This window comes from Punica granatum, chromosome 7 (assembly GCF_007655135.1).
Source record: "Punica granatum isolate Tunisia-2019 chromosome 7, ASM765513v2, whole genome shotgun sequence".
Lineage (NCBI taxonomy): Eukaryota > Viridiplantae > Streptophyta > Magnoliopsida > Myrtales > Lythraceae > Punica > Punica granatum.
In genome coordinates this window covers 13,623,708-13,636,342 of record NC_045133.1, presented here as the reverse complement: position 1 = coordinate 13,636,342, position 12,635 = coordinate 13,623,708, and the positions used below count along the sequence as shown (strand labels likewise).

Below are 12,635 nucleotides of genomic sequence, written 5' to 3'. Positions count from 1 at the left end.
CGCATTCAAAGACGCCGGTCTGAGCTCAGTCGTCGATCGGCAGTGGTGGAACCTCAGAGACGCCAATCGACATTCCATTCGACAGCCAAAGGTCATTGTGCACCACTCGACCCTGACGACGGTGCGACGGTGATGGACATTCGTTGAGATGGTGGCTCTAACTGATTTTATTTTCTAAGCCTATTTGATGATTCAATTGAAATCGTTTAATTGAACTATATAGTTTAGATTCTCATAAACCGATTTCCTTAACTGATTTGGTTCAATATCACACATGATGCAATAACATAAATCCACGTTATTAGCCCAAATTTGTGATGGGATTGAACGTTGAAGAAAAGAATCATGGACAAATATCACATTTTCTAAAATAAAGAGAGCAGATCTATCACCTAAAAATAAATAAAGAGAGCAGATTGCAATTTTTTAGTGTTGCTTTTGAAATCTTACAACTTATAAAAATAAATGGTTCATATTAGATTGAGGGAAATCTAAGTGCCCATATTTGGGTTATATGTATTTGACACAAAATTTGTCCAGCATAGCCCATATCACCTCTAGTTAATAGTAGAAAGGGAGAAATTATCCCTCAAAAGAGATGGAAAAAAGCACAAATTTAAAAATGGAAAAGAAAAACCATGGGAAGTAAATCAAACACCCATTAAGAGACAAAACCCAACGAAGAGGGAAAATATAGTTTAGAAGAATCACTAATAAATGTTTCTATTTTCTTTTTCTTTTTTTCCTGATCCCAGAAGTTTACAACAATAACGACGGTAGATCAACCAGCCAACAAATCTTTACAGAAAACACCAATTCCTTTGCTCTCCCCTTTCTTCTTTTCAGTATGTCATGAACTTGAACCCTAATAACAACACTTCACGGAATATTAATACAACCACCAGCGACGGCGCCCCCCGCCCCCCCTCCCCCCCGACTTTTTACTCTTATCTATTCATCGATGACTCAACGACTCAGACTTCTTACCTTTTCTTCGACTTGTTCTTATCCTGCATCTTCTTCTTCTTTGCTTCTGCAGTGACCCATGTGTAGTCGGAGGGTATCACAAACGGGTCTTGGATGTTGTCAATCTGACTGCTGGAGCAGCCCAAGGAAGAGGATGTGCGACCATTGTACGGGGCCTTGATCCACTGGAACCAAGATGAGCTCGACGACTGTGGGGCCACTGCTGGGCTCTCTCGGCCCGTGGGGCTTGAGGGGGGCGTCGAGAACTCATCCAACGGATGCAGCTCTTCGAACTTTGTGAAAGTTGCTAACACCCTGATGGTGGGGACTACTGGGATAGCGACCTGGTTTGGCATGCAAGAATAAAACTTTAATATTCCATTATTAATTTTACAATCAAATGCAGATAATATCTTGAGGCTTAATTCACTCGAGCAAGAGCAGCACAGAGTAGCAGTGAAAAAGGTCGTAAAAAAGATGAAAGAGGACTAGTGTTGCATTAAGAGACTTAAGACTAAAAATTTTAAAGCTTGTAGAGTGCCGCGATATCAACACATACAAAATGTAGCGCACACTAAACTTTTGCCATTAACACAATGGACTAACAACCACACCACTGAAGAAAGAACAAACAGGCCAGAGAGGAAAAAGCAAGGTACTGAAGCTCGAACCATGTTAAGGATAACCAGTATTCCCATGTCATTTACAACATCATGCTTTGTCTTGATCGTGAATATCATACAATCTTGTGAACATTGAGGGCATATAACGTGCATACATTTCTGCATGAGGATAATGTGCAACTGCTACAGCTTGCACTAGAATGTTTCTTCAATACCCTGTCATGATTCCTACAAATAAACTCAAGACCTCAAATTCACCATGCAGCACCTTCCGAAAAATTGAATGGCGATAATATAACGAGGCTTAATTCACTCGAGAAAAGCAGCACAGAAATAGCAGGGAAAAGATCGTAAAATATGAAAGAGAACCAAGTGTTGCGTTTGGAGAATATTAAGACTAAAAGTTTTAAGCTTAATGCTGCGATATCAACATATACAAAATATAGCGCACAATCGACTTCTGCCATTACGTATCACCACTGATTAAAGAACACACAGAACAAAGAGGAACACCCAGATGTTTGTTTCTTCAACCCAGATGAAGCTTGAACTAAGTTAAGGATAACCTGCACTCCATGTCAGATACTAGGTCATGTTTTGTCTAAAAACCTTAGGATCGTGAATATCATATGATCTTGTGAACATTGAGCACCACAAAACGTGCATACATTTCTGCACGGTATAATGTGCAACTGCTACAGCTTGCACCATATAAAGTTTCTTCAATAGCCCGTCATAATTCCTACAATTCCACTCAAGACTTTGATTGTCTTCTCCGGGTCAGCTAAAAAGGAAAAGCTGAAGTAATAAATCCCTAAATGCTCAACTTGAATAGCGTATTTGGCAGTCCATGCTAGGTAATAGTTACCTGTGATTCACTAGCAAGAAAAAACCAAAAGGAAAAATACACTCACAAATGGATCTACGTCAATGCCTGTAGGTTGATTATCATTTACCATGATTGTGCACCAGAAAATTTACGGTAAGCTCGGTAGTATTGCACTAAGCCTATCAATAACCACAAAATTCGAATGATGCTAAGTAGCCTATATCTATCCCTTAGATTCTGCTTATAAATTTCATTGTGCTTGATAAACAAATCAGGTAATGGCTACCACAATGTCCCCCTTTGGAAAGTGTACTACTGAGCAATAGGAGGGATACAATTCCAAATGCATAACATACTTAATGATTTACAGCAAATATCGATGTCAAGCATGAGGGTCCTCCTCTAGTTTGAAAAAAATCAAATTATGCCGTAAAAAATCTTTTGCAAAATTGACTGATAGGCTAAATATACTGCCAGATTACTGACCCTGACTTGAATAATAATTATGACTACAATATCGTAATCAGAATCTGAACATTTTAGCATGCCAATGGATTACAACATCAGCGAGTTACCAATGAATCTATGAAATTATGCCAACAATGCTATGAAGAACAAAATTTCAGCTCCCAAAGAAAGTAAATGATAGCACATGGCTCATCAAATCATTTTCTCAGAATGCAAGCTTATTTGTCACAAAAAGAGCACAAACATCACTAGTTGTTGCTTAAGAATACCACATGGCAAAACCCAAGAACAAATTCATCTATTAAAACATATGGATGACATGCATATAACCACATTTTCATGAAATTGTTTTTGCACCTCCACACTCATGAAAATTTTATTTGCTTTCACCCCATCAAAGTTCTTGTATCAACCCAGATGTTTGTTTGTTCAAACATATTCTCATGTTTAAGTAGAACATAAATGTATCATTTGTATAAAAGTAAAAAAGAACTTTAGAATAGATTTCATCGAGCTCAGGTCAAGCCAAAAAACTTTTCGTGTTTCACTTTTCGATCAAGAAATTATCTAGAATTCTTGATCTTCACTACTACCCAAGAACCAAACTTGTCCCGTATGAGAGGGGGTATTATGTAAACGGGAAAGCAGTTATTTCAATCGCTTTTAAAATAACATCAAAGAAGTTCCCTTTGGAAACTTCTCTTGATAGCGTGACAATGCTTATTTGATGTGTCCTAATTACCTAAAGCAATCAGTTGCATGCGAACCCAACTAACATTGCTTATCCATTTGAAAATTCACTCAAAGAACGATCATATTTGCTACACTATGTATAGCTCCAAGGATTTTCATGCTCCATCCGACAGTCACTTCAGTTTCTCCACAGCCAATAGCAAGAGAGTCCTATCAGTGATACTAAAATATATTCATAGACATATGATATAATGTTAATCTGGTGGGAGTGCTTCAACTGTCTAGTCTTTCAAGAATTTCTTTAGTACATTAATGCTATCTTCTTTCAAACTGGAGAATTATTTTATGAAGAAAATTAATAATGTATATACATATATGCTTCATTTTAGCCCAATAAGACATTGGTCGTCAATTGAATAATAGGGATTTCAAAAGGTTGGTTTCATCATGACGATCTTGAGATGGAAAAATTTATTTAAAAAAGAGGACGATACATCCCCTGCAGATGATGTGTTCAGAAAAAGTGAGGATAAGATGTCCTACTATCACCTTAGATCCAGCACTTTGAAAGTCCAAAATGTGCCACAAACCATACAATAGGCAGATGTAAAATTAAAGATATATATATATATATATATCTCTCACTCATGCAGTTCCCAACTTCTACATCCGTTAAATGGATGATGAACAGGAAAGGAATTTATATGATGAAAACATATAAATATACATCAAGTTAGCCAGATTCTACAACAAAATTAAGGGAAGGGAATAAGAGATATCCAAGCCAATGGAGACTAATAAACTCGAAATAAGTCACAAAACCAAACAGAATACGAGCCAAATACACATAAATAGAATTGTAAGAGTACAACTATGGCTTGATTTATCATGATCTGCTCGACCTGTAGCTATTCTAATTACAGGTTGTATTAGCCTTTCTTACATAGTTAAATCATCATAACTCCAGAAAGAAGATAAGAGTTTAAGTAATTAGTTTAGATATGTGTACTATATCCTATCAAATTAACCCTTTAACTATCTCTGTAACTAGGCTATTACTATATCATCAATTTCTTCCCATTACATTCGGGCATATATTCATTTAGCTTGATAGTAACTATCCTGGGAAAGGACATAACATCCAACCTTAGATATATCCAACCAAAGGAAAGGAATCACATATGATCAATGCATTAGCATCCTGTCGAGTTTCATAAGTTAAGACTCGTAAAGACGCCTATACTTGTTCTCAAGTGGATGACTTACCATCAATGCAAAAGGTAGAGCCTTCTTCATGATATCAATCCACAGAACTAAGCCACAAGCTACCATAAGACAATAGTAACGAACAACTTCCTTCTCCATACTGAAAATTTACCGGTTAATTTATTTTGCCCCTTCTAAAGTTGAACACGGTAGCCCAATTAAAAAATCAGTCCTCAATGGTTATAAACAGTCGAGATCTAAATCTCATGCTGCATCACACTACACGAGAAAAAGGCCAACATCTATAATCCCATTTCAAAAAGTATATATAAACATAAATAAAAATAAATCTCAGAACACAACAGCAAGTAACATTAAGATCAACAGTTGCGGCCTTAAAAGAAAATTTACCTTGACTGGAAAAGTCCCCATTGGAAGCTTTGTTGTGAGCAATTCTCTCAACCGGCGGATTGCCTTGACCTTGTTTGCAAGAATGTCGAGCAAAGGCAGGAGCTCTTCAGTCTGAAGGGGAAAATTGGGAGAAAGCCAAAGGATAGGCCTTAAACCCTTTTTATATTCATTCTCCCGTGCTACGTCCTTCCGTCTATGACCATTCTCATAAATTGCAGAAGAAGATGAAGAAGAAGATGGTTTACTATCCCTTCCCCTCATAACAATCTCCACAGAATGCCTCCCAGGCTTGCTCTGACTCCTCGAAGGTGAATCTTCAAGCAAATTGCTGACCTTATCCTCGACACAAAGAGAACTCCTTGAAGGAGCAATTTTCTTCTGTACTTCCTTAGGTTCCCGCTTTCTCCATCCTGAAAACCATCCTTTTTTCTCCTGCTTTATATCTACATTTACACAACCATTCATATCCTCAATCGGAATATCCCGATGCTCATAACAACTATGCCGATGCCCAATCATACCGTCACCATTCTCTTCCGCTGAATCCAAAAGTGCAGCCTCAAGCTGTTTCCTCTCCTCGTCGGTTAGAATCTCATCAAGCTCCTCACCCTCTGTCTCGTTCTCATTGCAAGATGAGAAGAACTCATCATCGGTCATTGCACCTGGGACCCGCCTTGACTTTATGCTAACGACCACATTGTGCATATCATACACCTTGGCCTTCCATAGACCCACCATCTCAGTTCTCTCCTGGCGGCGCCACGTCAGCTGTGGCAATAAAACTGCCTGTGTGACATCAATTCCAGGCCTAAAGATATTTGTCTGGGACATCGCAGCTACCTCCTGTCGAACCTCTTCCTCAGTTGCCGGAGACCCTGCACCATCCAAGGCATTCATCACTTCCTTGTCCTTGTGTGAGACCATACACAATGAACCAGGCGGGATCCGGCCATCCTCAGACCCATCTCCTAAGAAAAGTATACTCTGATCAGCCCGTTGTATCCTAAACCCATCAAAACCAGCCAAAGTCATATCTGCCCGTAGATTAGCTCCCCGCTTCCAAATCTTGTAAGTGTCCGAGGGGGCGATCCTAGAGATGAATGGAATGACTGAGCTCTCGAAGTGGAATGTAATTTCCATGTAAAAGTCCCGCATCCTACGCATTGTAGCAATCAAACGAGGCAACCTCCGGCACCACTTGGCCCATGCTAGTGGTTGATAATGGCGAACTATGATCATTGCAATGTTCTCTTCGCGATTACATATGGCTTCTTGAAGAGCACTCCACCCCTGCTCATTTTGCAAGCTCCAGTCTGCCCCAGCCACCATTAGCATCTCAGTGGCAGTTTCATCCCTGAGTTTCACAGCCAAGTGGAGGGGAGTATCCCGATTCAGAACATCCCTGCGATCAATCACAGCGGAGATGGCATCAGCTTTCTCCTCCTCTGCGTGTGATGCGGCCTCAGAGCGAATCTCGGTGGGGTTACAAAGCCGAGGGAGGGCCCCAAGGATCTTTCTTAGGCCAGCATAATCCCTGGTGGCAATCGCACTATGGACGGGGCTGTGAGCGAATTTAGTAACATCAATCCCTGCCATAATATCCTCAAATGGAACAGCTCTCGCAACAATCTACTGGCAATTTCAGATTCAGCGACTCTTTCTTGGTTCAAGCCAATTCGAATTGTGAGATGCCCACTACTTCATATACTCCAAGAAGACAGCTTTCGCATACGAAGCAGAGCAGACCCCAATTGGAAAGAAGAGAAGACCCACCTGAAAAGGGGATAAGGAAACCCACAAGAAGAGAGAGCAGAGCAACTGAGATCAGAAGCCTAAGCAAAGAATCTTATCTTCCACCACAGAAGGGAGGGGGCGGGCAATAATGGGTCCGAAGCCCTGCCCGGGAAAGATGGAAAAGAGCAAAAGAAAAGCTCACCTTCCACCTGCTCCTTGTGTAACGAGAGGAGCCCACTTTCTCTCTGTTCCTCTCTCTTCCCTCTGAAAGGGAGGAGGAGAAGAGGAAGGGGATCCTTGTGATCCAATCCCAGATCAGACAAACCCCAGAACATGCATGTGGATGTGGGTGTGGTGGTGAATTCGAATCCACTGTGTATAATGTGTATATATATTATATTATATGTTAATAGAAAAACCGAAACTGAAACAGGAGGGGGAATTTGGGGGGGATTGGGGAAGGGCACAAAGCAGCTACAGAAGATGTGGAATCAAGAAAGGTACCAACGAAACCCCAACATCCAAGCCAGCCCCAAATCAGAAGGAAGGACGGCAAAACTTCTCCTCTTCTCCCTGCTTACATTCTTCGCCACCGCCCTGTTAGGAGAAGAATCGAAGCAAGGGACCTGAAGAGAGAGAGAGAGAGAGAGAGAGACCGAGTCAAAGAAGTGAGATTTGAATGAAAGGAAAATGGGGGGTTTTGACGCATTGCAAGGAACAAAATCGATTCATAAACGAGAGAGATGGAAGAAAAGGACAACAAGAGACCCAATAAAGAGACCCAATAAGAAAAAAAAGCAGGAAGAGAAAGAAGAAGAGACATTCAAAAAAAAAAACCACAGTTAGACAGTCCTGCTGTTATTGTTTTACGATGAGAGAAAGAGGAAGAGAGTCTTTACCAAAAAAAAAAAAGAAAGAGGAAGAGTGTTGTTCTTGTCGACTATAAAAAAACGAGTATTGTTTTTGTCGACTATCAAAAAAAGAGGGTTGTTCTTGTCTTTGGGTTTTTTTTTTTTTTAACCTTCCCACTGGGAAATGGGAAAACAAATGAATTGGAAAAGATGAAAAGAAATTTTGACAGTCAGAGAGAAAGCCACAGATTCCAAAATGGGAAGGCAGCATGCGAGCCAGAAAGCAGGAAGCTTGCGGCCCTATTCCCGTCAAAAGTTACTTATTACTATAATAATATTCAATCAAAGAATTAATTTTAAGAAACAAATTATTTTTTACTCCACTTGCTAAATAAGTAAATATAACTAAAAGTAAAACCAAATAGAAATTTAAATTATGTAACTTCTGAATTATGACACCATGTCTGCAATTTGGTACCCGTAAATAAAAGGCCAAACATGGTTTTCCTAGGGATGAATTACTCAATTCGGTACAGGTTAGTAAGGTGATATACAATTTGTTTAAAGCCATTGGCATAACCTTGAGGTAATAAACAACCTAATGAGACCTTAGAGACAAATATAAGAGTAAAAGTCGGCCTTGTAGCTGTACGGAATCGAATGTGCTCTCATCAAGCCCGCATGCACGTGTCCGTCACGCATTTCTGGGAAGGTGGACACTCCCAAGCTTGCATCTCTTTGATTGCGTGCTCGAGTAGAGGATGCAGTAAAAAACTTTTAGAAATATCCCAATTTGATCGCAATGACCCACATGGCACTTCCAATGGCCGTCTTCTTCTCACTTCTTTGGATGTGTTAGGAACTATTGCCCCTACCACAAAGATAAAAGAAGCAAAATGAGACATGAATGAGTTTTGCGAAGGGTGTCAGCACCCCATTTTGGCCCACCAGTTCAGGCGAGGCCTATCAACAGAAATCCAGACTACGACTTGAGCATCTATGTAGAAGAAAGCTCGACAGAGCAGCAAATTGCTATTTTTTCTCAAGTCAACAGAGATAAGCAAATGATTCAAGCAAACGACATAAGAACATACAGAATCATCCAGTAACATACAGAGTAAACAGGAAGCCCAGACGGCATCCAAACCGGTGTTTTCAGAGTATATCGTCTGTCGACACCCCATTTTGGCTCATCATTCCAAACAACGATATTAGCAATGATCCAAGCCACGACTTAAGCAGAATACAGAAAACGGCTCGGCAGAAAAAAAATCATCACTATTCATCATCAAGTCGGCAAAATTTAGCAAATGACCCATGGACGTGACAGAAGGACTCCAGGGGTCACCAAAAGGCAACAGAGCAACCAGAGAGCTCAACAATGTCCAAAACCGGCATTTTCAGTGTATCACACGGACGGTACTATTTTCCGATAGTTCGCTCGGTCGTCGGAAGATAGCCAATATTGGACTTCAAAAATCCACTTCAATGCCAAATAGATAAAAAGTGTCCCCAAAGGCATTTTGCAAATCATCTGCTCTATACAGAATAACTTTTTGTATACAGACAACTTTTCAGTGGAAGTCCAAAAATGCCGATTTCCTGGAGAAAAGTTAATTCCAAATATCAGACGCGGCCATACCCCACCAGCACACAGAGCATGAACAATGCTTCAGATTGTCTCTTGGAAGTCACACAGACACTTCAAATGACTTCCGAACGGCAAAACAAGCATATCCTTCTTCAGAAGAGCATAGCCGGAGAATGGTCTCTTAGAATTACGGTAAACGAAGTTCATACCGCATTGCCCGGAAAACTCTAGCAGACATTCACGATTGGGCAAAACAGACAGCAAAACCCTTTTCAGCTTCCCGAGTAACCTCCAAGGAGCGGAAATGGCCATTTTCAGTGAAAATCCATATCCGGAGGTCCTCTTTGGGGAAACTTGACGCCAAATGCTTACGTTACACAGTGCTAGCCTTCTCAAGGCTCAATGTGGAATCGTCGGAATAAATCACACGACTCATCTAGACCTCCCGAGCAGTGCTTTAGAGGTCTCAGATACACTTTTCAAGTCCTTGGAGGTTTGATCTCGACAAACAAAGATTACGGTAATCTCCGGAGTGCTCAAGCAACTCATAAATCATCCTGAGAAATCCAGTTTCGGCCTCCTAGGACGTCTCCGGCCCCACGTTAGCATTACCAGCTTAAGGGATAATTGTTCACGTTGTCTGACAATCTATGTCAAAATGACCAACGTGAGATGCAGACACAAGATATGCTGTCAGAAGCGGACAACTTCGCTCTGGTCATCTGCAATGAGCAAAACCGGCTTCCGAGCCTCATATGCTTCCGGGGCATTTCTCCATGAAAAATGCCAATCTCAGGCTCATTAAACCCGTTTTCTCGCGCATATCGACAATTCAACGTTCAATTCGAACCACGAACTTCGAATACACGACCAATCGAGACCCGAGCTTTCTCCCGGATTCTTCTCATAGGTCGTGGGACCCACGGATCAGGCCTAGCCGCCCCATCCTTGCCCTAGGTGTCCTCTCCTTTGTCTTCTTCATCTCCATGAAGATAAGAAGACAACTTGCACACTTATCCCCTAAAGTATCTAAGTGTTTCATTCTTGCACTCCAACTCCCCATCAATGCTCATTAATGTTTTATCTCTTCTCCATCAATGCCACTTGCAAGAATATCTTTTTCCTTCATTAAACAAATTCGGATCTCCTAATCCATGCCCCTTAATTGCACTTTTCTTCACTTAATTGCACTTAAGCATAGCCTATATATACTTTCTAAGTCATTAACTTAATCAGACACCTTCAAGCACTCTCTCTCTAGCATTTCTCACTCTTCAAAAGCTCTCAAACTCCATAGCAAACCGCAGCAAGCTTCAGCCATTTCCAGCAAGCAGAAACTAAGCAAAACCAGGCAAAGTCTTAAGTCGGAATCCATCCCGGCTTAAATCAAAACTTTACCAAACTTCATATCCCACATGTTCTTGATCCCCTCTATCCATTTTTGAACTTATATTTTAAGTTTGAAACCTCTAAACCATAGAACCAGCCTTGAACAAAATCTGGACAGATTTGGTCCTTCTCGGGGTCAAAAATGACAAACCGGGTTTCAAGCCTTTCCAAGTCGGTTTGAGCTACCAAAACCCATCAACCACACAACCCTAGGGTGTCAAGGAGTCAAGAAATTCAAGAAAAACCCGTCGGTTTAACCCCAGGAAGAAGAAACAGCCCGACTGCCCAGTCGGGTCGAAATTTCTGACTGTTTGTACGGTTTTCTTGTAGATCGGGTCGATCCAGGACTCTTTTTGGAAAAGGACCACCACAGCCACCTCCAGAGTGAGTTAGCAGTCGGGAGCCGTTGGCCTTGCTCAAAAATTCCATCGGGAGCCTCCGTAGCGACGTTCGACCCGACTGGTACCAGACGGGTCCGAATTTCCAGACGTGCTCTGTTTTCCGTGATCTTTGCAGGGCTGTACGGGTCGACCCGATAACTCTGGGACCAAACGACCACCACAGTCACCTCCGGGGGTCAGTTAGGAGTCAGGAGCCGCTGACCTTGCCTCAAAATTCCATCGGGAGCCTCCGTGGCGACGTCCGACCCGACTGGTGCCAGACGGGTCCGAATTTCCAGACGTGCTCTGTTTTCCGTGATCTTTGCAGGGTTGTACGGGTCGACCCGATAACTCTGGGACCAAACGACCACCACAGTCACCTCCGGGGATCAGTTAGGAGTCAGGAGCCACTGACCTTTCCTCCAAATGCCATCGGGAGCCTCCGTGGTGACGTCCGACCCAACTTGTGCCAGTCGGGTCTGTCCAGTATTTCAGCCGGGTCTGTTTGATGCCATTCGGGTCTGTTCAACGGAAAACAGCCCAAACCCGACCCATCAACGGTCCAACCCGACTCTTGAAGGTCCCATCCGACTCTTGAAGGTCCCATCCCACATATCAGGACTAGGTATGGCCATTCCCGACTTATAGGAGCTAGGACTTTTACATTCTCATTGCGTTTATGGAGTTATAAGGGGTTTTATGTATGTTTTATTTCCAAGTTTTATTCTTTATGCACTTTCCATGTTATATCATGCATATTTATCCTTGATTTATATGCTAGCATGTCGGGAAACACTTGGATCGTAGTCGAGAAGAACATCCCGACCCGGGAAAGGCAAAGAGCTCCCGGGTTTCCCTCTAGGGGAGGTGATTGAATGCTCTCTTGCTCCTTTCGGGCAAGGAACGATCTTCTTGACCCGATCCAAGTTCGATTCCCGAGTTTCATCGTATTTTCTCACGTGCATGAAGTCGGTATTGTTTTATCGATTCCTTAAATAACTTGTTTGTGCATGTTTGCATGTTCGAATGCGTTATTCAAATCATGGCAACACTGACTTTCGTTTAATCGTGTCATTTATCATGTTTGACATTTAAGCATGCGAGAAATGATTCGAAACGAGATGGGGAAACCTCGTGGAACCCCATTCGGGCCATGGGACCTCTCGGCTATCTCCAAGGAGAAGTAACCGAGAGTCTCTTACACTCGTACGAGTTGCATAAGGCTTCCTATTCCCGTTTTGAGTCCGTTCTCGGCTTTTGTGTAATTTGCAATTTACATTATCGTCGCAATATCGCATAAAAATGTCTTTTCAAAACAAATCATGCATGGATTCTGGTATCGATGACTCATTCGGGTCCATTCGGTTACAAGGGTAGTTTCGGTCATTGGACCAAATTATCCTGGATCCTTATGGAATCGTCTTGGTCGCCGAGTCACGAATCGTTTTCATAATTAATGCATTCGGCACAACCCTTAAGCATTAATTCCACAAA

General features: G+C 41.8%; 1 protein-coding gene across 1 annotated transcript; it reads right to left on the bottom strand.

Moving 5' to 3' along the window:
• Positions 1-661: 661 nt before the first annotated feature.
• Positions 662-7,719, bottom strand: LOC116213808 (ankyrin repeat domain-containing protein 13C-like). The gene is made up of 4 exons (XM_031548884.1): positions 7,435-7,719; positions 7,133-7,302; positions 5,197-6,969; positions 662-1,310 (listed from the first exon to the last, which is right to left on the bottom strand). The coding sequence occupies exons 3-4, from the start codon at positions 6,790-6,792 to the stop codon at positions 984-986; spliced, it is 1,923 nt and encodes a 640-aa protein (XP_031404744.1). The 5' UTR covers positions 6,793-6,969; positions 7,133-7,302; positions 7,435-7,719; the 3' UTR covers positions 662-983.
• Positions 7,720-12,635: the final 4,916 nt, after the last annotated feature.